Source organism: Phalacrocorax aristotelis, chromosome W (assembly GCF_949628215.1).
Source record: "Phalacrocorax aristotelis chromosome W, bGulAri2.1, whole genome shotgun sequence".
Taxonomy (NCBI): Eukaryota; Metazoa; Chordata; class Aves; order Suliformes; family Phalacrocoracidae; genus Phalacrocorax; species Phalacrocorax aristotelis.
In genome coordinates, this window is record NC_134310.1 from 24150622 (window position 1) to 24178620 (window position 27999).

The window sequence follows — 27999 nt, forward strand, 5'->3', positions numbered from 1 at the left end:
GAGACTCCAGGACGGGCGGCCTCTACTGGCCGAGGCTCCCCCGGGGGGGCGACGGGGCGGGGGCGGGGCAGAGCACCCTCGCCAGCCGGAGCGGGAGGCCGACGGTCGTCGGGTTCTGACACTGTTTCCTCCATCCCAGCTCGGTCCCGCTAGCTACTCCCCTCCCTCCCTGGCCGGTCCCGGCTGGAGCTCGGAGGCTGTCATTGGCTTAGGAGCCCCATCCGGGTACTCGGCGCAGCGCTGTTGCTCAGCCCGATCATCCCAATATGGCGGAGGTGAGCAGAGAAAGCGGGCTCGGCGTTGGGGTTCGGCCGGCTCCCCGCGGGGTCCCACCGCCGGCAGGCCCCCGGCGCCTGCCTCGCCATCCCCATAAGGCGCTTCCGGGGCGGCTCAGCGGCGCGGGGTCACTAGCTCGGCGGCCTACAGCGCTGGGGCAGCGGGACCCTGCGTGACTAGGCCGCACAGCGGGTGCCGGGTTCGCAGCCCGCAGGCAGCCGACAAGCCGTGGCCGGGAGCAGAGCGGGGCGCGGGACGGGCCGCCGGCGGCACCGCCGCCACAGCACGGGCGATGGAGAAACGCCTGGCAGGAGGGAGGAGGAGCGAATCCTGGGCTGGGAGCGGGGAAGAGGCGGCTGGTCCGGCTCCCTCCGCCGCTGCCTGCCCCTGTCACGTCTCGCCGGGGCCAACGGGAGCGCGGGCGCGGCTCCTGGGGGGCTTCTGCCAGGGGGAGGAGGAAGGGAGAACGGCAGGCGGGGAGTGAGTGAGGGAAGGAGGGATGGGGGAGGGTGAACGGGATGGAGGGGCGAGCAGGGCGGGGGCCGGGGGCGAGGCCGGCGGGGAGTGCGGAGCGGTGGAAAGGGGGGGCGGCGGGGGCAGCTCCTGGGGTGGAGGGCGTGAAATAGAGACCCCCTGCCTGCTGCTGGGCTGGAGGGAGCCCGCGTCTCACCTCGCGCTCTCCTCTTCTCGCAGGCTTCGTTTGGGAGTTCGAGCCCAGGTTCGTCCTCGCCCATCTTCTGCCCCAGCACCTAGCCTGCTGCCCTGCCCATCCGCCGCTCTCTCTTCCTGCTCCTTCCCAAAGTTACCCCCTGTTGCCTCGTAGCTTTCCTAACGCTTCACGTTCATGTAGCTAACCGCCTGCCTGATTGTTTTAAGAGAAGGAGATGAGTGCTGTGGAGTTCTTCCCTTAACTCTGGTTGCAGTTAGTAACTGGCTGCTCGGAACCCAAAATGAAAGTTTTGTAGCACTTTTAAGTCAGTATCTCAGTAAAGCCATGTAGCCTGGAGGGAGACTGCTTCTCTTGCTGCTGCTAACTGCAGGCTTGTGTAAATGTTTGACTACTTGATATTATGATTTTAAACATTTTCTGATACTGATATGTAATTGTTAAGGCTTTAACTGCTGTTAAGTTTCTTTGGAATACTTTACACAAGCAAGCATATTTAACATCAGCAGCAGGGCTACTCATGAAGAAGTATTTGGGGAATGCATTTGTTTCTGTGTAGCTGCTTTCAGCTTTGGCTGTTTTTAATTTTTTTTAACTACTCTTACTAAATTTATTGTGCTCATAATATTTGGATATGGTTTTAAATCTTTTAAACGACATACTGAGTGTTCAGAAGTACTAAAGAAGTGGGACTTCAGATAAAAAAGTCCATGAGTGGACTAGAACTTCCACTTGAGTTACTCAAACATGAAATGAATTAGAACAGTGATTAGAAGCAGTAATCTTGAGCATACGTGTATATAAATATATATTAAGGCAGTTGACAGTTCTTTAAAAGCCATAGGATCAGGATGTGATGGCCAACAGTAGAAAAATTCAACATGTAATGTTGTAATTGGAGTAGTATTATCAGCTATACTGAGAGCTCTATGAGACCATAATATGAATAGCACTTGAATAAAAAGCAGTTTTGGCCTGAATGTTTCCCTATGGTATGGTGTTATGAACTTTCACAGTGTTGTCTTAAGCGAGCTAAACAAAGTTTACTTTACCTGCACATAAGGAATGAACGCTTAGCATAATTGCTGAAAAACTAATTAGATGCTTTAAGACTCAGAAGTGTTAGTATATACAACTATCTTCTTGAAGGCTAGAAGCAGTGCAGAGAGATATTGCTTTCTTTTCTTTGAAGAAAAGCATTGAAAATTTGTAGCTGTTTCCTTCAAAGCTTCTAAAGAAGTTCTTATGTGGAAACAATTCTTAATAAACCTTTTCTTTGCTGCTTGTAAGCCAAGAATCGCAACAAGCACTAGTATGTAAGAACTAGAAGGGGAAACCAGAAGTGAAAGAGAAAAATCCTAATCTGTTTCTTTTCTCCATCCTGAAAGCCTTAAGAAAGTGAACATTAAAGAACAGAACCACCCTGTATTTCAGTAATTTTCATTGTAGAACACTGACTTTGCAGTGCAGAATATTTGCATCTTTAAAACTTGTTGAATCTAATGATAACCTTTCTAAAAGTTGACAAAATGCACTTAACAGTACTTTTTTTGGTGACTTGTATCTTATTGAGTAATGAAAAACTGTTGGACCACAGAGTTGTCACAATGGCTTGTTAATTAATGTGATCCATTAGAAGCGTTTTGCTATTTCTGGTATATTTTCCTCTATATTTCTTGAAACTCTGCCATGTTTGTTCTTCCTTTTTAGATCAAGTGCGAAGAATTAAATTAGTTTTAATAAAAGACCTCATCTGTGAGGCTAAACTAATCTGAAGCGAGTCTCGCTGCTTATTTTGCTGTTAGTAGGAAGCTGATTTGCAATTTAAGTTAGCTGTTTACCAGTGAAAAACTATGCTAGCTGTCATATAGATTGAATCAGAGTCTATAAATCAGTGTCTTGCAGCATCTGAAATCTTGTGGGCTTTATAACATAATGATGATTTCAAGGATGTTTTGAACAATCTTTTATTCAGTAAAATATTAGTTTGGGATTGTACTTCCTGAAACTTTGTTTCAGTAGTTTAGATGCTTCTCCCAAGTACTCTATACTGCAAGAGAGAAAACCGCACCTATTACTTAAAAGCACGAAAAGGGAAGGCCAGCTAAAATAGCTGAATTTGTCAGGTAGTTAGGAATTTGTTCCAGTTATTCCATTGAGAGTTCTGACCCTGTATGTAAAAATCCATGCAACCTTAGTTTATTTTTCTGTGATATAATTTTATATGTTGGTATAGAGGAAAAAAAATGACTCAAATTAGGGTTTTTTGATAGTTGGCTCTTTATCATCTGAGGATCATGACTTTGACCCTTCTGCTGAAATGCTGGTACATGATTATGATGATGAGCGAACTCTTGAAGAGGAGGAGGAAATGATGGAAGAAAACAAAAATTTCAGCTCTGAAATTGAAGATTTAGAAAAGGTAAGAGTGACTTGCTCTCTCTTAAATGTCCATATATGTTGTACCTTTTTTAGTGAAAAGAACACTCAACTTGTTCTTCAGTTTGTATTGTATAATGCAGTTTCCTGCAAAATGCCTTTGCAGTTTGTTTAAAAAAAGAAAAGAAAATCAGGTTTGGTTAGGGTATAGCAGCACATCCTCACAAAAAGGCTGAACTTGGCTTCTCAAAGATATTAGTGTGGTGTATTTTCTAAATGTAGAGTTGACAGTGTTTATACTCCTGATTCTCCCCTGGTTGCCTTTACGATTACGTTTTTGTGGATTGTGAACTTGCAATGCTAATACCGATGCAGCTTGTCAAGTCTGGTGGTTAAAGTGGAGTTGTTGTTCCACAAAATAACCTTATTGCTTCTATTACAGAAGGAAAAAGAACTGAGAGCCACTCATCTTAAACACTTTATTACTTTATGTCCAGATCCTGGAAAGACTTGGACATGAGTTTAAATTTACCCATTGTGAAAAGTCTTTGCAGGACTAAGACCTTAGCTGACTAAAGAAAACAAGTAATTTAATCAGTGTATGAGTTCAACAAGAAATTTTTAAAGGTAATATAACTTTTTTAAAGTATAAACTTTGGACAATATTTCTAATTCTTTGACTTGAATCAGGTAACTAAAAAAAAAATCTCCACGGTTTGTTGTTTTATTAATTGTGTTAGGATGCAAGTATGATGATATTTAGTAAAGTCACTTGATCAAAAGCTGTTGGAAAAAACAAGTTATAAACCAAGCCTTTCTCTCGATTTTTTTTATTTTTTTTATTTTTTTTTGCTTCCATATCATTAGGTGTTTTTCTCCTATTGCCTTTTATACTGGCTTTGGCTGGGATAGAGTTAAATTTCTTCATGGTAGCTTGTACGGGGCTATGTTTTGGATTTGTGCTGAAAATAGCGTTGATAACGCACTGATGTTTCAGTTACTGCTGAACAGTGTTTCCACAGTGTCAAGGCCTTTTCTGCTCCTCACACTGCCCCGTTGCTTGGGGACTGGCTGGGCGTTGGTTGGTGGTGAGCAATTGTTTTCATTTGCATCGCTTGTCTGTCTTGGGTTTTACTTCCCCACTCTTCTTTTCTTTTTCCTGTCTCTTTCCTCTTTTCCTTACAATTTTTTTTAAGTTATTAAACTGTTTTTATCTCAACCCGCAAGTTTCTTTTTCACTTTTACCCTTCTGATTCTCCCTCCCAATCCCAACGGGGGGGTGTGTGTGTGTGGGGTGTGTGTGCGCGTGTGTGTGTGGTTGGGGGGGGGGGGAGTTGGAGGAGAGGAGAGTGACCAAGCAGCTGTGTGGTGCTTAGTTGCCAGCTTGGGTTAAACCATGACAGTCTTTTTTGGTGCCCAATATGGGGCATGAAGGGTTTGAGATAACAACAGATTTGACCAGACCGTATTAGAAGGAATTTACATCTGTTATCAGTTGCTGGTCATAATAATGATTTAGCTGATCTTTGCCATGCTCCTTTTTTTTGCTGTACATGTTAAAGAATGTTTTTGGCTTTTGCGGTTTGCTGTGCTCTGCAGTGATTAGTGATGTTTTGCCCAGGAGATTTGTTGTTAAAACACTGGCCTTGAGCTTAATCTGGTATTTGGGTTTTGTACCAAAGACATTATGGTACTTCGGGTACCATCTCATGGAGACAATTAGCAATTGTACTTCTTCCTCTGAGAGGTTTTTTTGTGGAGGAAATGCAGAATGGAACCTTCACCACCTTCCGTGATATTTTCTCCCTCGTTACAATAACTCTTCAGTATCCTGAACATCCTTGTTTAGTAAAATACTTCCATTGGTGTTTCTTAGGAATATTGTTTTGGCTTTTTCTAAGGTTAACAAGCTCTTTAGGAATATGGATGTTTTACAGACATTTTATGGGGGGAAGGGGGGTTTAATGATGATGTACTGTAATAGGGTAGGACCTGAACATGACACAAATGGTTTGGAATAAGGGGTGGAGAATGTGCTGGTTTTGGCTGGGATAGAGTTGATTTGCTTCACAGTAGCTGGTATTGGGCTATGTTTTGGATTTGTGTGGAAAACAGGGTTGATAATACAGGGATGTTTTCATTATTGCTGAGCAGTGCTTAGACAGAGTCAAAGCCTTTACTTGCTGGTGAGGCGGTGTGAGAGGCAGAAGGCTGGGGGTGCACAAGAAGCTGGGAGGGGACACAGCTGGCACAGCTGAGCCCAACTGGCCAAAGGATATTCCAGACCATATGATGTCATGCTCAGCAATAAAAGGTGGGGGGGGGAGGCTGCTGCTCAGGGACTGGCTGGGCATCAGTCTGTTGGTGTTGAGCAATTGTTTTCATTTGCATCACTTGTCTTTCTTGTGTTTCATTTCTCTCTCTGTTTTGGTCATCCTGTCACACCCCACCCCTTACAATTTTTAAATTTTTTTTTTAATTATTAAACTGTTTTTATCTCAACACATGAGTTTCTTTCTCACTTTTACCCTTCCAGTTTTCCCTTCATCCCACTGGGTGGGAGTGAGCGAGTGGCTGTGTTGTGCTTAGTTGCTGGCTGGGGTTAAACCATGCTACCTTCTCAAGTCATTATAAAATATATTGTGCGGGAGATGGAAAGGAGGGATTAAAAGTTGCTATATTGGTTTACGTTTGTGGTGTTTTGCACACTTGCAGATGTAACTATATAGGACTAAATTCTTCAAGTTTTTCTGCATTTCTTTCCTGTAGGGGGATTGTTAGTGTCTCTAGTATATTTTTTCAAGACAGAAGATATAGGCAACTCATGTTCTTGAGTATGAGTCAGATGAGTAATTATTAAAAATTTTCTCCTTTTCAGTTTCATCCAGTAAATGGTGTTCTTCAATAGCCTGATGGGACTTTACTCTATGCCAAGAGACATGGTTATGAATTATTTCAGTCATGTGCCTGAAAATATTTTAGATCTTTAATCAAGATTCCTGCTTTCAATTAAGCTTTTTTTTGGTTTGTTTTTTTTACTTTTGTTTTTCAAAATGTCTTATCCTTTTAGGCTTTAACTGTTTACAAGTGTTTGGCAATATGTTGAAATGTTTGTAAATCATCCTTTATTAGGAAGGAAACATGCCATTGGAAGATTTACTGGCATTCTATGGCTATGAACCCACGATTCCAGTTATGGCTGGTTCCAGTGCAGATAGCTCTCCAAGTGAACTTGCAGATGAACTTCCAGATATGACTCTAGATAAAGTAAGTCAGAACTATTTTCCCCTTTATTATGGTTTAAAAGCAGAAATCCAGGTGACCTAAATTATATTTCACTATCTCTTGATGTTACAAAATACATATCTTTGTCAATTTCAGTATACAATTAAGAGTTACTGTACTAGTGGTGGACTTGATGATCTCAAAGGTCTGTTCCAACCTAAATGATTCTATGATTGTACTCTGAATTCATTCTTTTCCAAGGATATTGAGGATCTGAATCTTAATTATAATTACGCATGCATAGCAACTTTAGTGGCACCATATTACTACAAAGGAAAAACGAGTAAGCTAGCAGTTCTTCTAAAATATATCTAGAGAGCTTTAAATAGATTTCCTTTTTTTATATATAAGTGGTATTTTTCTGAAAAGATCTGTATTTTATTTTAATGTATGCAGTGTCCAGAAATAATAATTCTGGCTTCCAACATACATGTCACGTATCAAACCTTTGTGGATAACTTGAAAATGCACACATGAATACTTTGGAATGTTCCTTTCAATCGCATATAATTTGGAAAGGTCTCAACTCTGGGGGGTGAGAAATTGTTTTATGTGCAATTGACTGTGTGTTGTATTGTTGAATATAACCATGAAACTTCAGTTCTTGTGATTTGCAGGCTAACTTTGAATTCTGTCTTTAATCTGATTTGTGGCTATAAGGCATATGCAGCTGTTAGTTTGTGTTATAAAATCTGTAGGTAGTAAGTATTTTTTTACTTTCTGTAAGTATGATGAAATTATAAACTCCACAGAAAGTAGGGTATAATGATGGCTCTGCATATCTGATTCTCATTAGGAGTCACAATTGTGTTGAGGCTACAGAAATGTTGTCCAATACAGTTCTTTCCCTCCCTAATCACAATACAGAGGGGTTCAAACATGTCTGCTAGTAGAGGAAGTGTGCTTTTTCTTTCTTTGTTCCTTTTTTCTTTTATCTTAACCTACAGAAACATCAGTTATTTTGGTGTGATTTGGGAAGATAATGGTTTTGTCTATTGTCTGTAACTCTTCTCAGCAGAAGTCTACAAAAGTGCCTGGCTCTGGCTGTGTTGTGTGTCCATGTTATGTCCTGTCCCACCTTCTTCCTTCCCCCCCCCTGAGTTTAAGGGGGTAACAGCCTGTTAAAGCTTTAGTATATCTCTGATGCAAAGAATGACATAATTCTAAAGATTTCCATTGGCATTTTCCATTGGAAGCAGCTAGAGGAACATCTGAGATTTGATGCTTGCAGAGGTTACTACTTGTGCGTTTATTTTAATAGAAGACAAGGAGGAAATGAGCCCTTGTGTTCAATTCTGAAATGAATGGTTATATTTGTTCTGAGGCTTAGGAGGAGTGAACTAACTTTTTAATTGAGGATGGTCTGCTAAAATTAATTATGTTAAAGTAACTTGTTTTAATTAATGGGACTTATAATTTGCTGAATCTAAGTGCTCACTGGTCTATACTTAATAGTCAGTCTGAGGTTTTATTTTTTTTATTTTAATGATACAGGAAGAAATAGCTAAAGACCTCTTGTCGGGTGATGATGAAGAAACACAGTCCTCTGCTGATGACTTGACACCATCAGTTACTTCACATGAGGCTACTGACTTCTTTCCTCGGCCATTAAGATGTAGGAAACCTAATTTTATAATAGTATTCAAAGTCTTAGCATTATATATAGCTTCCTAGCTTAAAATATCAAAATTGCAGAGCAGTGCTGACTTTACTGGGAATTGAGAAACAGTGCTTTGCAGGATGTTGTACATGAACATCTCTGGTTGGTATTACTGATTACCTAAAAGACCTATATTTAGTACTGTGCTCAAAGCACAAGTACAATTAATTTTTCTACAAATACAGTAACTTTTCATAATAATGAATGTGTTGAGGAACACTTTGATTTTTTTTCAGTATCTTACTGAATCACATGAATATGTAACCCATTCTTTTAAGTTAGTGTTTTTCTACTAAAATTTTTGCTGCTGCTTTTAAGCCAGTGACTCTTCCATTCAGCCTGTGAATGTGAACTGGGATGTGGTTTCTTTGTGATTATTCCCCTATACACATTCAACAGTTTTCCATAGGACTTCATGAGCCAGAGTGGTTTTATATGGGGATGGGGCCTATGAACCCATGACTACCAAAATTTCACTACTCATGGAGCTATTATGGGAAAGATCTGAGAACCAGTGGTTCAGTTATCCAACCTGGACGAGATATTCCTCATTGCTCCAGCTCTAGTACACCAGTGAGCAAATGAACTGCAATAGACAATGTGGAAGACTTTTACCACAGTTTTAATTTGGCAAGTATCTTAAGCTATTTCTGGGGGACTTTGTCCCTCTAGAGAAGGGGGTGATTAAGGGGATGTGCTGTCTCAGTCATCAGCAATTGTAGCCCTTTGCATGCTGCTGAATGTGTAATATAAGACATTTGTATTGAGAGAGATAAAAAACCTTAATTATAATGCCCTTTTTTTTTAGTTAAGCAAACCCCAATATTGCTGGCACTTAAATATTGCTTGTGAACTGTTAATGAATATGATACTGAAAATGTAGCAGCTTTATTGAAGAAAATTATTAGCCCCTCATCTTAATCGGGATTCAGAAACAGTCATCTTCGCTTTCAGCTATCATCGTTTTCTGTCAGAATTCTCTTTATTAGAACTTTTGGTTGAGCATTTTAAAATCAAATATCAACCATTTGGGGAGGGAAATGTCAGTTTTCTGTGCTGTTGACAGTTTAATCTTTTTTTTTTTTTCTTATCCCTGTCCGTTTCTCAATGATAACATTCGATTTTAAGATAAAAATGTCTGACACACAGGCTATTTTATTAAATTTGGATTAACTGGAAGAAATAATTGCATATTATTATCCAGGCATATTGTTGTTTCATGCATTCATGTTAACCTCTTGCCTGCTACTTCTAACAGCAAAAAGAGAGAAACTGGTGATTGTAGTAATGACTACAGAAGAGGAGCCTCAGTCCATAGTCTTGGATATTGTCTCTGACAGTTCTCTTTAATTGTGATGAAGCTAAAGTTGCAATGCTATTTATGAGCATGTTGTTACTGAAAACTGAGAATGCAAAATAGCTTTAATCTTATCAGAACTGTAGATTCCATTCTGCTGGGGATAAAATAAAAAATAGAATTACTTCAGAACCCAGTACCACAGTATTCCAGATTTTAAAATATGAGCTATTTTGTGGAGTACTGTATTTTAATTACTTGGAGTGATCTGCTGTATTATTGGGGGGGGGGGGGGGTTTAAAGAGGAATAAGCAGTCTTTTGCTTACTGTTTTGTGTATATCTACTACATCTTCACTCCATGCTGAGGCAGCCTTGTTTAAAGGAATGGTTTGAATGCCCATTAAAACTTCTGATGAAAGGCTGTAGTAGGTAATAAGTTGAAGGCAAGCCTTTCACTTTGTGATTAACCTGAGGCTAAGTCCTGGAAGTTTTCTGGTTTTTCTCATCTCTCTTCTATAAGGTATAAGCCTTCATTGCAATAAAGTAGATTGTCTCAATTGCAGTGACGATGTTTCAGTTCTGCAATATTACAAGTACCAGTGCTTTCTGACTTCATGCTAGTTTGATAGAAATGTAGATCAACAGACTCATGATGAGTATCTCCCAGAATAAAAGCAGAGGCTTCTTTCAAAAGTAAAGGGTATCCTGTAGTTCTGTATTTGAACTGAAAATTCTTCCTAGCTAAAACCAAACTTCCTTGTGTCTGAAGCAAACACTACATGTGATGGAGTTAAGGAATCAGATGGTGAAGACATAGAGGCAGACAATGGTAATTCATCTGAAGATTTGAGAAAGGTAATAACTAACCTTTAACTAAGAAAAATCTTACTATTAAGAAAAATGTATTAAGATTTATAGTACATATCTAAAATAGTACCTTAATTCTGAAATTGTCTGCAAAATGCCACGTTAATGGAATTTGTAATGCTTCTATATACGTAATATTAAGCTAATACCTTTCTCTTGTAATTTTTTTGTTACATCTTCAGGAAATAATGGTTGGTTCACAGTATCAGGCTGAAATTCCACCTTACCTTGGCAGATACAGTGATAATGAAAAGGGTAAGTTCTTCTGTTTTACTTTTTATCTTATGTTTATACATAGCAGTTGATGGAGAAAAAAAAAGTATAAGATAAATTCAATGGCTTAGTCTCAGAAACCTTAAAAAGAATAGAAAAGAAACCACCCCAAACCAAAAAACCCCTAGTCAAATGAAGTAACACAACCACATAATAATATCTCAGAAATGTGATTCTATAACTTTGTGAGGAGATTCTCAAGAAGACATAGGAGGGTAGATTACAGTGTTAATTTTGAAGTATCTAGTACCGTTAGGAGGCAACAAACTGTGGGTCAAGAAGGAAATATTGTCATCAGAGTATCATAACTGGGCTATGAGCATGTAACTTAGTTTACATTGAAGATCTTCAAAACAGTATTTTTCTTTGCTTGTGTTTTTTTTTTTTTTTTGGCAAGCACAACTGTGTGGATTACAAAATGGATAGGAAGAAAAAAAAGCAATAAACTATTTCAAATTTCCATAGCATGAGTGGAAGATGTAGGTTCTGATACACCTCGTCTTTTAAAAAAATGTTTTAAGTATGATATTTCTGTGTAAATTTAGGTTAAAAACTGCAATTGTGCTAGAGTAGAAAAAATAACTTATTAGAGTTTTATTTGGTATCTTTAGAAACCTTCACTATGAGAAGTATAGCATCTATAGCTGGAATTCAAAAGGCAAATATTGAAATAATTTTGCTCATGGGTAGAACAGCTGTGAAATTAAGAAACAGTTTGGGGGGATGTGTTAATAAATGAAGGGCATTCTGTTTTTTCTTTTGTAAGTTACTTGTGTTCGAATTGTAACATTTCATGGGAATATCATTCTACCAAAGTATATAAAGTCTTTTCACCATTACCAACTGCTTTTTGAAGAACGATCCTTTGCAATAGAGAAGAACGTTTAGTATGGATGGAGCTGGAAGCCTCAGCAAGTGAACATCTCTTGTGTTGCTTAAGAGACCTAAGGAAATTTCCTGTTTTCTAAGATTCAAGCATGATGCTTACCGGTTGTAAGAAATAGAGGAGTAAGAACTGGATTTATCTAGATAGTCCTTTTACTATTTCCACATCTTGACTTCTTGGCTGAGAACTAGAGAAGGGCCAATAACCAGAGGATGATCAGGAAGGTGTCAATCTGAAAACTTTCTCTGGACTGAGCTGGTGCTAGAGAAAACCAGCAAGAGTATTATCTGCTGGCATGACCAAGTGCAAAGAGGTAGCTCCCAGATGGGAGAGCCTGAGGAGCTCCTCTTGAAAATATCAGGCATGAACTCCAGCAAGAAGTGCTGGGTGGTGGTTGTAGTTTAAAGAAAACTTGTTGGTTGAGATAAGAGGAGTTTAATAATTAAAATAAAATATTAATGAAAAGGAAAACAGGGGAGGGGCATAAAAGCCGGGGGGGAAGTGATGCAACTGCTCACCACCTGCCAACTGATGCCCTGCTAGTTCCTGGGCTGGGGGAGCAGTGATCACAGCTAATACCGCCCAGTTAATACACTGAGCATGACATCGTATGATATGGAATATCCCATTGGTCAGTTTGGATCAGCTGTCTTGGCTGTGCCCCCTCCCCTCCTGGCTTCTTGTGTACCCGGCAGAGCATGGGAGGCTGGAAAATCTTTGACTAGTACAAGCACTACTTAAGACACTGATGGTTTAGCTGTTGCTATCAACATTATTTCCATACTAAGTCCAAAGCACAGCACTATAGTAGCTACAGTGAAGAAAATTAAATCTATCCCAGCTAAAATCATGGCAGTCTCCACCCCTTATTCCATAGCATTTACATCATGTCCAGGTCTTACTCTTTCCAGTACATTCCCATTAATCACCACCACCTTTCCTGTATTTTGAAATACATATGTATACACACATATATTGTTCCCTTAGTCTGTGGCCCATCCCTCTAAAATGTTTGTTGAGTTCATGTAGTCAATGACTTCTGGCTCCATCTGTCATAACAGTCTTTCAGGGCAGGAGAGATGGTGTGTGGTCTTTGATTGTGGCATGCTGAAGTTAGTTCTGATTCCATCACTGCTGCATGTTGCTCAGTTTAATCAAAGTTCATTAATCTACATGATTCTTGCTGTAATACTGTTGATATAGCATATAGCAACTACAGAAGTTTAATTAACACGATACCATTCAGAGAATTAGCTATTTTTGCCCAAAATCAAATCCCCTTGAGTGTTGGATTCCCCCGTCCTCCCATATCACCCACCAAGTGTGCCCAGGTCCTTGAGCAAAAGCAATTCCACGAATGGGTTTGCCTTTGCCTGAGACAGGAATAACCCAGACTGTCTTCCCCAGCATATTTTTTTACATGCACTACAGGGACTCTATCCCCTTCCACAGCACATGAGGGTTCTGATTGGGCAGGGCCATCTCAACTGGCAGATCCCCGAGTGTCAGGTGTGTCTTGCTAAATATGTGTATACCAGTGTTTAAATGTCCCACCTGCTATTGCTCTCAGTGTAGTCTTCAACAGTCCATTGTAACATTCAATTTTACCAGAGGCTGGTGCATGACAGGGGATGGGATACACGCACTCAATGTCCTGCTCTTTGGCCCAGGTGTCTATGAGGTTGTTTTGGAAATGAGTCCCATTGTCTGACTCCATTCTCTCTGGGGTGCCATGTCACCACAGGACTTGTTTTTCCAGGCCCATGATAGTGTTCCGGGCAGTGGCGTGGGGGACAGGATATGTTTCCAGCCAGCCAGTCATTGTTACTACCATTGTAAGCACATGGCGCTTGCCTTGGCGGGTCTGTGGGAGTGTGATATAGTCAATTTGCCAGGCCTCCCCATATTTATATTTCAGCCATCGTCCCCCATACCACAGAGGCTTTAACAGCTTTAATTGCTTGATTGCAGCGCATGTGTCACATTCATGGATAACATGCAATAGCGTCCATGGTCAAGTCTACCCCTCGATCATGAGCCCACCTGTATGTTGCATCTCTCCCTTGACAGCCTGAGGTATCATGGGCCCATCGAGCTAGAAATAGTTCACCCTTATGTTGCCAGTCCAGATCCACCTCAGCCACTTCAATCTTGGCAGCCTGATCCACCTGCTGGTTGTTCTGATGTCCTTCAGTGGCCCGACTCTTGGGGATGTGAGCATCCACATGATGTACCTTTACAACCAGGTTCTCTACCCGGGCAGCAATATCGTGCCACAATGTGGCGGCCCAGGTGGGTTTGCCTCTGCGCTGCCAGTTGTTTTGTTTCCATTGCTGTAACCAGCCCCACAGGGCATTTGCCACCATCCAGGAGTCAGTATAGAGACAGAGCACTGACCACTTTTCCCATTCAGTGATGTCTAAGGCCACCTGGATGGCCTTTACTTCTGCAAACTGGCTCTATTCACCTTCAGCAGTTTCTGCTACTTGTCGTGTAGGACTCCATACAGCAGCCTTCCATCTCTGCTGCTTCCCCACAAGGTGACAGGACCCATCAGTGAACAGGGCATATTGCTTCTCATCTTCTGGCAGTTTGTTATAGAGTGGGGCTTCTTCAGCACATGTCACCTCGTTCTCTGGTGATATTCCAAAGTCTTTGCTTTCTGGCCAGTCCATAATCACTTCCAAGATTCCTGGGCGACTGGGGTTTCCTACTCGAGCCCGCTGGGTGATCAGTGCAACCCATTTACTCCATGTAGCATCAGTTGCATGGTGTGTAGAGGGGATGTTTCCTTTGAACATCCAGCCCAGCACCGGCAGTCGGGGTGCCAGGAGCAGCTGTGCTTCAGTACCAACCACTTCTGAAGCAGCTCGAACCCCTTCATATGCTGCCAATATCTCTTTTTTCAGTTGGAGTATAGCGGGCTTTGTACCCTCTGTATCCCCGACTCCAAAACCCTAGGGGTTGACCTCAGGTCTCGCCTGGCGCTTTCTGCCAGAGGCGCCCAAGGCCTACTGCATGAACTGTTTCCTGTTTAATCTGTTCAAAGGCTTGTCCTTGCTCAGGCTCCCGTTTGAAGTCACTCTTCTTCCGCGTCACTTGATACAGAGGGCTTACGATCAGACTATGCTTTGGAATATGTATTCTCCAAGAACCCACAACACCTAAAAAAGCTTTTGTTTCCTATTTGCTAGTTGGTGGAGACATGGCTGTTATTTTGTTGATCACATCCATTGGAATCTGATGACGTCCATCTTGCCATTTGATTCCTAAGAACTGGATCTCTTGTGCGGGTCTCTTGACCTTACTTTGTTTTATGGCAAAACCAGCCTTCAGAAAGATTTGGACTATTTTCTTCCCTTTCTCAAAAACATCTTCTGCTTTGTTGCCCCACATGATGTCATCAATGTATTGTAGGTGTTCCAGAGCTCTTCCCTGTTCCAGTGCAGTCTGGATCAGTTTATGACAGATGGTAGGACTGTGTTTCCACCCCTGGGGCAGTCGATTCCAGGTATACTGGATGCCCCTCCAAGTGAAAGCAAACTGTGGCCTGCACTCTGCTGCCAGAGGGATTGAGAGAAACGCATTAGCGATATCAATTGTAGCATACCACTTGGCTGCCTTGGACTCCAGTTCGTATTGAAGTTCCAGCATGTCTGGCATGGCAGTACTCAATGGTGGAGTGACTTTGTTCAGGCCACGATAGTCTACTGCTAGTCTCCATTAGATTTCCACACTGGCCATATGGGACTGTTAAAGGGCAAGTGGGTCTTACTGATCACTCCTTGGCTCTCCAGTCGACGAATGAGCTCATGGATGGGAATCAGGGAGTCTCGGTTGGTGCGATATTGCCGCTGGTGCACTGTTGTGGTGGCAATCAGCACCAGTTGTTCTTTGACCCTCAGCAACCCCACAACAGAGGAGTTCTTAGTGAGACTCGGCAAGGTAGACAACTTTAATTCTCTCCATGTCCAAGGCAGCTACACCAAAAGCTCGCTTGTACCCTTTTGGGTCCTTGAAATACCCTCTCCTGAGGTAGTTTATGCCAAGGATGCATGGAGCCTCTGGGCCAGTCACAATGGGGTGCTTTTGCCACTCATTCCCGGTTAGACTTGCTTCGGCCTCCAATACAGTTTGCTCCTGGGATCCCCCTTTCACTCCAGCAATACTGATGGGTTTTGCCCCTGTATAGCTTGATGGTATGAGGGTGCACTGTGCACCAGTGTCCACTAAAGCTTTATAGTTCTGTGGGTCGGATGTGGCAGGCCATCGGAACCACACAGTGCAGTAAACCCGGTTGTCCCTTTCCTCCACCTGGCTGGAGGCAGGGCTCCTCTAGTGCGTATTGCAGTGTTCATTACTCACTCCTTGTGAATGTCAATCAGGAGTTCCTCTATTAAGATCAGAAATAAAATAATCGTTTTTACTCCTCTGTCTGGGGACCTGGTAACTGGAAACTGGAGTAGCAACTTTCCTGGAAGAACCCTCCCGAGTGACTGGTTTTCCTTGCAACTCGCATTCCCTATGCATCTAGGGTCGAGGTAGGTTTTCAATCCTTCTTTCTCATGTCCTCTCCATGGTTACGCAGGTAAAACCACAGTGTTCCCTTTGTGGTGTATCTACTATATTCTCTTTCTTGAACAGAGGGATGCTTACTCCTAATGGCTGAGATACTGGTTCGTGGAGGTGGGGAATAGGACATATCTTCTTTGAGTTGCTGGACCTCCTCGGAGAGTTTCTCCAGAGTGGAGGGAGGAAGAGATATGTGCTTCATAATCCCGGAGTTTATCAATCCACATCTCCCACCGTTGGTGCCTCGTCATCTTTCCAGGCCAGTACTGCCAATGAGTTCCCATGCGTCGATGGTGTGCTCCGTACAAACTTCCACCACATGGGTCGTGTGCGCTGGGCTTCATCTGGATCTTTGGATGACTGTTGATCGTCCGGGTCACCATAAATCACCTTAATCATGGTTAATTCCCTCAGGTACTGGATACCTTTCTCCATGGTTGCCCATTTTCCTGGGCAATGGATCACATCTTCCTTGAAGGGATACCTTTCTTTCACACCGGACAGGAGTTGCCTCCAGATGCTGGGACCTCGTGCCCCTTTTCCAATTGCTTTGTCAATGCCCCCTTCCCTAGAAAGGGATCCCAGTTATTTGGCTTCCTTCCCCTCTAATTCCAGGCTACTGGCCCTGTTATCCCAGCATTGGAGCAGCCAGGTGACAATGTGCTCACTTATGCAAAAACACTTCAGCTGTCACCTATCTCATACCTCACTCAAGAATAGGAATCAGGTGGTTTCCATCTCATAAATAAGTTCTTCCTCCTCTCCTTGTGATGCCCCTGCTCTTCAGTCATCTCTTTCTTGTCTTGGTTGATAATGGAGGTTGAAGCTGAGCGTCAGCAGTGCTTGGAGAGGTTGGACCTGGCTGTATGGGTGGAGTCTGTGAAAGCCTCTTCTGTACTCCCTGAAGAGCTTGTGATGGTCAACAGGGGCTTACATTTCTGCTATTTAGTCCCAGCTACCGGAATTGTGCTAGAAGGCAGTTTTGCTTTTCTATAAACTTTACACTTTTAATGTGTTTGTTTGAAAGCTTTCTGTGTTATTAAGCCATAACAGAACTTTCAAAGGAGATGTGATTTTATTCCCCACCTTAGTTTAATATTCTTTCCTGCAGTTTTATGAGAGACTTGAGAATCTTTTTTATCTCTTCTACTGTAACTGCCATTATGCTTGTGTGTATTTGAATTTAATAACTCCAATTTTGTATTGCCAGGAAAGTACATGAAGCATTCATTATGTCTAACGTTAATCTCATTTATTGATCAGAATAGTTTAATATAGAATTTATATGTGTGCACAGACAAAGATTCAGGCCAACTCTTCAATATTTCCAATATATTGTCTTTCAAAAAAGCTACTTGAGGTGCATATGTGATTTCAGTATACTACAAAGGAGGACCATACATCCTGCACTCGTTTACTGTAAACTATAGTTTATTTGTTGAAAACAGCTGACTAAAATGGAGTCATTTTGCTAGTTTGTTTATATGAAGGTGATGAATACATACACTGCTCCTCTGTAAAGACACTGTCTCAAGAGTTTGGTCCCTTATCTCATCCTCATGGAACCTGAATCTCTTCACCATACCACACTGCAGAGTCTGTCTCTTAACTGAGTCTTTTGGGGGAAAAAGTGCAATTTAAAAGTGGCATGGTGGTGCTTGATTTGATTACTTCTGTATTCCTGTTCTTTGTCTTTGTGAAATAGCTTTTTATGTTATAGCCTTAAAAATGTCACACCTGGCATTAATGGTTTTCTGTTTTAACAGCCTATGAAGATGAAGACCATTTACTTTGGAAACCTGATGTGATCTCAGAAAGTAAAGTTAAAGAATACCTTTTTGAAACCTCCTTAAGAACAGGAAATGAAAACATGATTGGCAGAATTCCTGAAGGACTACATACACGGGACAATGAACAAGTATGTTTTATATCTTGTTCCATTTGTGACACATTGCTTTGTAATTAATATATGTTCTCTTTCTTTGCCTTGTATTATAAAGGCAGCAATATTAATTTTTTTTTAATTAGATGTTATTGGGGTCAGGATCTTATTTGTAATTTAAGCACGTGCTTAAAATTACGAGTATTTGAATGTTGGCAGTGTTGTGATCTGTGATGTTTCTGATTGCCATGCTGTTGACAAATCCAGCTTTTCTAATAATTGCATATAATGTTTTACATTTGCTTAATTAAACCTTGCCTCAACTTTTGGATGACTTTGCTTTTGGTTGTTGTTTTAAAATTTTCATCCTGTATAAAGATAAATCCCCTTTTTTACATTAGATATACTCACTGAAAGGCTAGTTTCAGAATTTTAGATTGGATATTTGCAAACTTTGACTCTTTTTAAAGACTTTTTCTGTTTTATAGGCGCTATATGAACTTCTCAAAAGTAGCCATAATGTTAAAGCAGCAATTGAGAGATACTGCTCAAATGGAAAGGCATCTCAGGGTAAGAGTGAGTACCTGCTTTTTAAGAAATGTGTGTTTGGAGAAAAAAAATTAAGTAAAATAAAAACTTGTGTAGAAAAACCTTGAGTAAGATTCAGATTGATGAACACATACCTTTCCGTGATGTCTTTAGCACAGATTAGGTATAATCTGAATGTTGGCCAGAAGGAAGTTTCTGCTAGAGAAACTTGCAACTTCTATAAAGATTGCAGAATCAGCTTTTACACATTTTCTTCCCTTCTTTCCTCCATTGCTGTTTTAAGAAAAGCACAGACTGAGAAGGATGGGGAGAGTCATGATTTTGCTCCCATAAGGCAGTTCTCACCCACAATACCTTTTTGAGATCATGATCAATTATTATGTGATGACACTCGTACCAGAATCAGGAGAACATAGCTGGCTATGTAAGCGAGCCCCACTCTCTTCATCACTGCACTAACATTGTGCTATGTCAACCCTAAACTGGTTCTACCATATAGTTCTATAGGTCTTTGGTAGAATGTGGAGAGATTTGCTCAAGTTTACAGTGGAAAATGAGCTTCCATCTTGTTTGTCCCTAACTTTATTACTCCCTTAAATAAAAATCAGAGTTTATAATTTAGCAAAGACAGTTCTTTGTCCTGTATTTTAACATATGTGTTGCGTAAAGCAGAAATGGACTATGAGCCCTGGTATAAATTGGTATTCTGATAGATATTCCCTACTCAGAACTGGATACAAAGGGAATTTGAGTGTTTACAAGTTAGGTGCTGTGAAAGCTAAATATCTAAAAGTAAAGCTGAAGGGGACAATAAGGAATATCAGAGCAGTGCTTCAGAAAGCTCTTGTACAAGAAGAGATTGTGTAGAGCTAAACAATAAGGTAGTATCAGTTGCAGGGCTGTATCCTAAACCCCATACCTCTCTAGGATTTAGATTCTTGTTTTGGGATTGAAAGATACCTCTGCCTATTTGTGGGTCAGAGCCCCAAATTATATCCTAAGGACTAATACTCGCCCCCCTCCGCCCCAAATCAGATGGGATTTATACCATCATTAAAAATGGTAAAGGATGATAATACTATTAGTGCCTGTCTCTTAGAGTAACCATTCTGCTATGATCTACTCTGTCCACTGAAGTTTGCTGCTGTTATCAAGAGGAGAGTTAAAAATCCACATTTCCCAATATAATTTCTTAACAGTGACACTTTACGTGGGGATCTTCTCTTTGAAGCTTGAGAATTCTGTAGTAAGGAGTGCAAAATTAATGGGATGAGAAAGAAAGAAAATGGCATTGTAGTGGAATGATAATCACCTTCATCTGGGAGCAGAAAGGTCTTAGTTCTAGTGCCTGCTTCCAGAAATGTTTTGAAATGGGTTTGTTGTTTTTTGTTCTTCCCCACCCCCCATTGGCTTTAAATGACAGCTGAACAGATCACCATTACAGATGTAAGATGCCTGAAATATCCCTCCTTTATTATATATAGACATATAGCTGTGATCAAGATAGGTAAGCATCAATACTTAAGACAAAACTGACCTATTCAAATAAGTTTAAGCTACTTTGTTTAAAAACGCTTACTCTTTTTTAGTGATTTTTTTGGTTTTTTTAACTTGTAAAACTAAAATTCAGTTTTATCTTAAAAAAAAAAAGAGATTGTTCCTTCACTTTTTTTTTTCCAATGGCCACTGTTCTTTGATTCTGATGCAAGAAAAAAATATTCAGAAAAATAATCTCACTGATATCACAGAATCACGGGTTGGAAGGGACCTCAGGGATCATCTAGTCCAACCTTTCTAGGAAGAGCACAGTCTAGACAAGATGGCCCAGCACCCTGTCCAGACAACTCTTGAAAGTGTCCAATGTAGCAGAGTCAACCACTTCCCTGGGGAGATTATTCCAATGGTTGACTGTCCTCACTGTGAAAAATTTTCCTCTCATGTCCAATTGCAATCTCCCCAGGAGCATCTTGTATCCATTCCCCTTGTCCTCTCCATGTGACTCCTTGTAAAAAGGGAGTCTCCATCTTCTTTGTAGCTACCCCTTAAGTACTGGTACATGGTGATGAGATCCCCCCCAAGCCTCCTTTTCTCAAGGCCGAACAAATCCAGTTCTCCCAGCCTATCCTCATATGGCAGGCTTCCCAGTCCTTTGATCATCTTGGTGGCCCTTCTCTGGACCCCTTCCAGCCTGTCCACATCTTTTTTTGTACAGCGGGGACCAGAACTGTACACAGTACTCCAGGTGTGGCCTGACAAGCGCTGAGTAGAGTGGGATGATGACTTCTTTATCTCTGCTGGTGATGCCCTTTTTGATGCAACCCAGCATCCTGTTGGCCTTCTTGGCCGCAGCAGCCACTGTTCACTCATGTTGAGCTTCCTGTCCACCAGGACCCCCAGGTCCCTTTCCACAGAGCTGCTCTCCAGCCAGGTGGATCCCAGTCTGTGCTGCAATCCCGGATTATGTTTTCCCAGGTGCAAGACCTTACACTTGTCCTTGTTGAGCTTCATAAGGTTCTTGCTGGCCTACTCCTCCAGCCTATCCAGATCTCCCTGCAGAGCAGCTCTCCCTTCCGGAGTGTCTACTCCCCCACTCAGTTTGGTGTCATCTGCAAACTTCATCAGGCTACACTTGATGCTGTTATCCAGATCACTTATGAAGATGTTGAATAACGTTGGGCCCAATATCGATCCCTGAGGGACCCCACTTGTGACAGGCTGCCACTTTGAAAAAGAGCTATTTACCACCACTAAATCTCACTACCATATCTCAGTGATGTTATCAAATCTTGGGGTTTTTATGAAAAACTTCTTAAGACATAATAAATCAAGTCTTTACAATGTCCTTTGCCCTCCAGGATAAAAATTTTCGAAATCAAACTCTTATGAGTCGTTATAAACAAGAATGTTAGATTTCAGGTAGGATATCTGTACAGTAGAGGAAAGAACATTTATTTAAATAGCTGAACTACTGGGCTTTTTGGAGTGTGTTTGGATATTCATTAGCAACACAAATATTTATTCTCTGTAAAACGTTAGTGAAAATAAGTTTATCATGCTACTTTTGCAATTGTCTAGAAGAGATGACAGCATGGACAGAAGAAGAATGCAGAAGCTTTGAACATGCACTTCTGATTTATGGAAAAGACTTTCATCTCATACAGAAAAACAAGGTTAGTATTTTACAGTTAAATGGAATGGTAGATGATACGATGCTGAAAACTTGTAAAAGCAATGCATTTTTCAGAAGCCAATGTGAAGAGTGAAATAAGAACCAATGTATTAAAACCAGCTTGGCATTTTTGTGCTGATTTTACCTCTGATGTCATTGGAAAAGCTAGGCATTGCAAGATGAGTCAATATATTATCTCTGAAACTGACTTATGTCATTTATGTATTTATAATTTAGTTTAAATGTCTGCCTCTCCTCAAGTATATTATTTCCATACCATGGTTGTGGGAGGGGAAAATGAATCTTTAATTATTTTTGTCACCAGGAAGGTATAATTCTACAGAAACAGGCTTAGCTCTTTGTGTTTTCAGAAAGTGTAGTCATCCATCAATGCTCTGGTTTCTGGCCAGCAAAGGAGTTCTAATCTTGATCTGGATTGCTTCTGATTGACTCCTCTGTGTCTGAAGAATAGGAATTAGTTGTTTGTTTTTTTTTTTTTTAAATCAAATATATGTATCATTTGGTACAGTTGACAATATGGATGTTTCCAAACTTTCTGTACATCTTTGGTATGTTTTGATACCACATTGAGGTTTTGTACTGGTTTCAGCTGTAGAGTTGATTTTCTTCACAGTAGCTGCTCTGGGGCTCTGTTTTGGATTTGTGCTGAAAGCAGTGTTGATAATACAGGGATGTTTTCCTTACTGCTGAGTAGTGCTTACACAGAGTCAAGGCATTTTCTGCTTCTCACCCCACCCCACCAGCAAGGAGTCTGGGGGTGCACAAGAAGCTGGGAAGGGACACAGCCAGGACATCTGAGCCCAAGCGACCAAAGGGATATTCCAGACTGTATGACGTCATGCTCAGAAATAAAACTAGGGGGGGTGAAGGTTGGCAGGGGCTGTCATTGCTTGGGGACTGGCTGGGCAGCAGCAGGTTGGTGGTGAGCAATTGTTTTCATTTGCATTGTTTGTTTTTTCTTGGGTTTTATCCCCCACCCATTTATTTTAAACATTTTTTTAAAAAATTATTAAACTGCCTTTATCTCAACCCACAAGTTTTCTCACTTTTACCTTTCTGAGTCTTCCTCCCCCATCCCACTGGGGTTGAGTGAGCAAGCAGCTGTGTGGTGCTTAGTTGCTGGCTGGGGTTAAACCATAACAAGTTTTTTCTTTAGGAGACTGGTGATTTTGTTGTATTTCAGGTAAACTTTATAGGGCTGTCGTTGCTGTTCAACAACAGTCAGCTAGTCCTGCTTAACCTGTCCTGTGATAAATATTTGGGTGGTTAAAATTTTAAATGGACCTTACCAATAAACACTAATTCACCAGAGATACAAAGAAATAATTTTAAAATATTTTTTCCAACATGCAATAAAGCATGTGAGTTGATCTGTCACTATGGACCAGAATTTGTCCAAATACCCAAAGTCTTTTCTGTTTTATTTCTCTTAGGTCATTAATTTGCTCAGCTTTTTCCATCTTAAGAGAGTCTGTCTTATAGTTTAAAAAATTGTTATAAAGCTTATGAACTAAAATGCTTCAGATGTACATACAGTTTGTCTAGTTAAAAAAAACAACAATAATGCATCCAATAGAACAGATGTAGTACTTATTTAGAATAGTTCAGTTGGAAGGGACCTACAGTGCTCATCTAGTCCAACTCCTGACCACTTCAGGGCTGACCAAAAGTTAAAGCATGTTAGTAAGGACATTGTCCAAATGCCTCTTAAACACTGACAGGCTTGGGGCATCGACCCCCTCTCTAGGAAGCCTGTTCCAGTGTTTGACCACCCTCTTGGTAAAGAAATTTGAAACTGTAGATCTCTTTCAAGTCTCCTGATTTAATTGTTTTGTTCCAGATACTAGAACAGTAAAACTAACAGTATTGCAGGAATATGGGAACTGGGAAGATGACAAAAATTCATTCTTTGCATTAATCTTGTCAATTCTTCTTGCCTTCTTTTAGGTAAGAACCAGAACAGTTGCTGAGTGCGTGGCTTTCTATTACATGTGGAAGAAGTCAGAACGTTATGATTACTTTGCTCAGCAAACAAGATTTGGAAAGAAGAGATATAACCATCATCCAGGAGTTACGTAAGTAAAATGTTCTTGGAATATGTTTTCTGTTGCAAATTGTAAATGTAGAAGATTACATTGCAATGACAGGAAGAAAAAAAATAATGCTACGGTGGCTATGGCAACTGAAATGAAATCCATCATCGTTTTTAGGCCTTGTTTTCCTGTTAAATAACCTGTTATGAATGCTATATTCTTTAAGGGACTACATGGATCGTTTGGTAGATGAAGCAGAAGCCCTTGGTGGAGCAGTACATTCTTCAGCCTTAACATCTAATACTCGAACAGAAACCATTCCTGATCAACAGCTAAGCATTCTGAACTCTATCGCTGCCAATGAGTTGACAGGTAAATCAAGGAAAAAAAACCCCAACAACCAAAAAGAATCAACCAGAAACCAGAAACCCTTTTTGTTGTAACCGTATAAACAACTATTTCATTTATGTTTCATGTTCATCTTTTTTCCCAGCATTGACAAACAGTGTAGCTACAGCCTGCCACACTTCAGATGTGAACTGCCTGGATGATGCCTTTCCTCCTATAGACAGCTTACCCCGAGCACCAGTTAATCATGTGCCTGTTGGAACAGAAGAATTGCTTAACTTGCCTAGCAATGGTGAAGGTGATTGTTTTAATTTATTTGAGACTGGCTTTTATCATTCAGAGCTAAACCAAATGAACATGTGCAGTGAGGAGACGGAAAGACCTGCGAAGAGATTGAAAATGGGAATTGCTGTCCCAGAATCTTTCATGAATGATGTCTCTGTAAATAACCTTGGTGTGGACTTTGAGAACCACACACACCATATTACCAGTGCCAAAATGGCTGTTTCAGTGGCTGACTTCAGCAGTCTATCTGCAAATGAGACAAATGGTTTTATCAACACCCATGCTCTTCACCAACATGCTGCCCTTCACTCAGAATGACTGTGGAAAACTAAACAAAGAATGGGTACTTTATGCAGTAGTAGTAAACTTGATCAGAGCTATCAGGTTTGCTTAGTCTTTCACTGGAAGTTTGAACTTTGACATCAGTGATGTCTTTTTATGTATAGAACTATATCTTGATTTATCAAGAGTAATTTCTTTTTTCAGTCCATAAACGTGGAAATGTTCATCAGAGTTTGGGACTAAGTGAACTCTGTGGTGCAGCTTTAAGCTCTGCTTCAAATTTTTTTTTTAAAGCCTGTAGACAGAGGCCACCATTTCAAAACCAGCACAGAAGTTCTGAACTGATTGGAGTGGCTTTTTAGTCTAAGTTACTTTTGCTGTAACGGATGCAGTGTAATAACAATGTTTACAGGTACTGATCCTGATCCCTGCTCAATGTAGCGTTTTGGGTTTGTTTTTTTTTTTATAAAGACAGGGATGAGTTTCTTTAACTTAAACTGCACAAATGTACAAGGATGCTTTTTAAATTGAGCCTTCTCTCATGTTATACTAAACTAGAGCACTTCAGTTTAAAAAAACAGCAAGTTCATCTTGGTGGAAGCTAGCACAAGGGACTCAACATGAATAAAGTATGAAGACCTACACTTGGATGCTGTTGCAAAATTATGGGCCATGGCTACCTTACACAGAAGTAATTATGCTGCCAGAGGTATCTGTGTACTTTAAACTTACTGGCTTAAACAGATGCATTTTAGGCTATTGTATTCAGATGGGTTTTGTCCACACCTTTGAAGATTAATGCACCTGTAGAACTTAACTTTCCTAAGGCAGCTGTTGTATAAAGCTACAGTCTGCACAGCTTAGGATTTACCACTAAACAGTCTACATTTTGGAAGACATCTTATTGTTTGGAGCACTGCAGTTCAAAGTGGCACTTCACTACCTTGGTCAAATAAGAAAGGATAAGTGAAAATGTTTCCCATAAAAGCAACTATTTAACTTCAGTAAATTTTTATTTTGAACATTGAGTGCAATTTAGCTATCCACAAAGTTTGTCTTGCAAATGTTTGTTCTAATTCTTGCAGGAGAATGTTACTTTGGTAGGATTACCCTTTTCCCTCCATACTTTTTCTTTGCACTGTTCGTATTACAAATTTAATTGCCACTAACTTGTTTTTGTTATTGAAGTGATTAAGATTGTGTTGTTGATATTTGTAATAGTTGCTTCAAGGTTATGCTGAGTAATTAGAAAGTAGCAACTTCAATATTTGAAAGGGAAGAGGGTATTTATTATGCATACTGTGAACTGCATTGACATACTGAGTTTTGGATGCAGCGTATGGAGTTTTCTTTATAGTGTTGTAGTGAAGATTGCTTTGAAGCGTTTATGCAATAGCACATCTACCATATTAAAACAAAGTAGTTTAGCACAGTGGACAAAACTAAAGATAATTTTGTAATCAGGTCTTAACCTATACATCTGAAATATGTAATTCTAGTAAATAACAGGTAGCCTTGGCCCTGTGTTGTATTCTGACATTTTTAGCCAAGTTGTCAGCTTCTTGTTGCTGGGTTTTGTGCTGAACTGTGTACCTTGTTTCTTTTGTTTATGAATCAACACACTTTATGTAATTTTGTAAAATACTGGCCATAATCCTTCACTGTTATACATTCAAGTTTATGGGTTTACAGTGAGTGGCTGGTCTGTATAAAAATCATTATACAAAGATGACTGAATGCTTATACCCATTGCACTTAAATGAACATGCCCATTCTCATTAACTGATGTAGTAATCTATTCAATTTATCTATGCATTGCTGGGCTCTTAATGTAGACAGAGACTTGTCTAAGGTTTGGGTTGTCAGCAAGTTGAATGGACACTTTAATTATTAAATAAGACTTTTGACCAAAATTCAGAAAATGATGAGAGAAATTAATTACAGCTAGTCTAATAGATTTTTAAATGCTGATCTTATTTAGCCTGTTGGCCAGCTAGCTGGTATAGTTTACTTTTAATTCCTTGTTAAAATGAGGCAATAATTTGCAAGATTTTGTAAATATGTGAATTCTTCATATCTTTTTCAATATCTATTTCAATATTTTCTGACTACTTCTGTGTATAGTAACACTTTTGTGCATGCTTGATGTGACATTCATAAATTTGTACCACTATGACTTTATCCATGTAAAATAGCTATTTATTGAAATTTTCTTTTAGAAGCTGGATTTAATTATTTTTCTCTGTTTAAACATTTAAAATTGAGAACTTTTTACTGTTTATTAGAAGAATTGTGTTTTGAAAGTCAGCATGAAGATAACTGAATTGCAACCATATGAAGAAATTATATTGCCTTGGTTCTTTGATGGTGAAGCACAATTCTTATAACAAACCGTGATGAATTCTTTGTCCTCTGCCATACTTTTTCTTCATACAGACAAACCAAAAATCCATAATGGGCAATTGCAGTGTTGGTAAATGTATCCTTTTTATGTACAGGAAATCTGAAGAGGATAGCTGATTCATTTAGAAGTGTAACTTGGTGCTGTGATTATAGCAATACTTTTACTTTAGTTACTCATATGTCATCTTCTCATGCTAGGTTTTTAAGTCTTTAGTTTTCTTCTTGTCATGGTCAAACTGCTGAATTTACTTGAAGGATACTAAACTGTATGCTATTAGGTCAGTGACTTGTGCAGTTGTTTCCTGTTTTTAACTTTTAAAACTGAGGGTCAAAAACATATGAAAACTTCAGATCAAGTAGAACACACTGATACTACTTAATTTAACCAAAGTCTTTAGGTAAATATTTCAACTTCGAATGTAAACTAATGGATAAACTGACCAACAGGGACACTATTTGCCCAGCACTACAAGCACATTGTCTACAGATAGGGAAACTAAATACAGTAATTTATAAAATAATGACAAGGTTACTATTTTTTTATTCCTATTTTTCATTGGGAGATGGAAGATACGATCAATTGTAAAATACAGTCGCAATGGTTAGTCCTCTTAATAAAACAGACTCCAGTTATTCTCAGTTCAAAGTAAGTACCCTGTGCATGACAACAAATTTAGTGACAATCGGAACATGTTTTTAATATCAGATGTTCAAGAGGAAGTTGCTATTGTTGCATTGGTTTTAATATTTGTACATAAACACTGAATTTTTTTCTTTTTAGCATTATTTTGCATTTGTTGTACTTTAATACCTGGTGTACAATTCCAGAAATAAATGTCTGGAAACATTTCTTTACTTGTAAAG

The 27999-nt window shown here is 40.0% G+C and overlaps 1 protein-coding gene across 5 annotated transcripts; it reads left to right on the forward strand.

The window, feature by feature from the left end:
- The first annotated feature begins 150 nt into the window (after nt 1–150).
- Nucleotides 151–27998, forward strand: LOC142049345 (mesoderm induction early response protein 3-like). Of its 5 annotated transcripts, none has more exons than XM_075076982.1 (13): nt 151–275; nt 970–994; nt 3217–3365; nt 6455–6589; nt 8102–8222; nt 10335–10420; nt 10615–10687; nt 17930–18081; nt 18534–18615; nt 21673–21764; nt 23732–23859; nt 24044–24189; nt 24311–27998. In XM_075076982.1, exons 1-13 carry the CDS (start codon nt 267–269, stop codon nt 24766–24768), a joined length of 1656 nt encoding a protein of 551 aa, XP_074933083.1. In that variant the 5' UTR covers nt 151–266; the 3' UTR covers nt 24769–27998. The 5 variants fall into 5 exon arrangements, with proteins under 5 accessions (XP_074933083.1, XP_074933082.1, XP_074933086.1 ...); XM_075076981.1 differs by having other exon boundaries at nt 152–275; nt 21670–21764; XM_075076985.1 differs by having other exon boundaries at nt 165–275; nt 3237–3365; nt 21670–21764.
- The last annotated feature ends 1 nt before the right edge of the window (nt 27999 follows it).

Bases quoted from the DNA above. Each gene is read 5' to 3' on its own strand.
- LOC142049345 (XM_075076981.1), top strand. The intron at 8,223-10,334 runs GTAGGAAACCTA...TTGTGTCTGAAG, and splicing joins CTTTCCTCGGCCATTAAGAT to CAAACACTACATGTGATGGA. The intron at 21,765-23,731 runs GTTAGTATTTTA...GCCTTCTTTTAG, and splicing joins ATCTCATACAGAAAAACAAG to GTAAGAACCAGAACAGTTGC.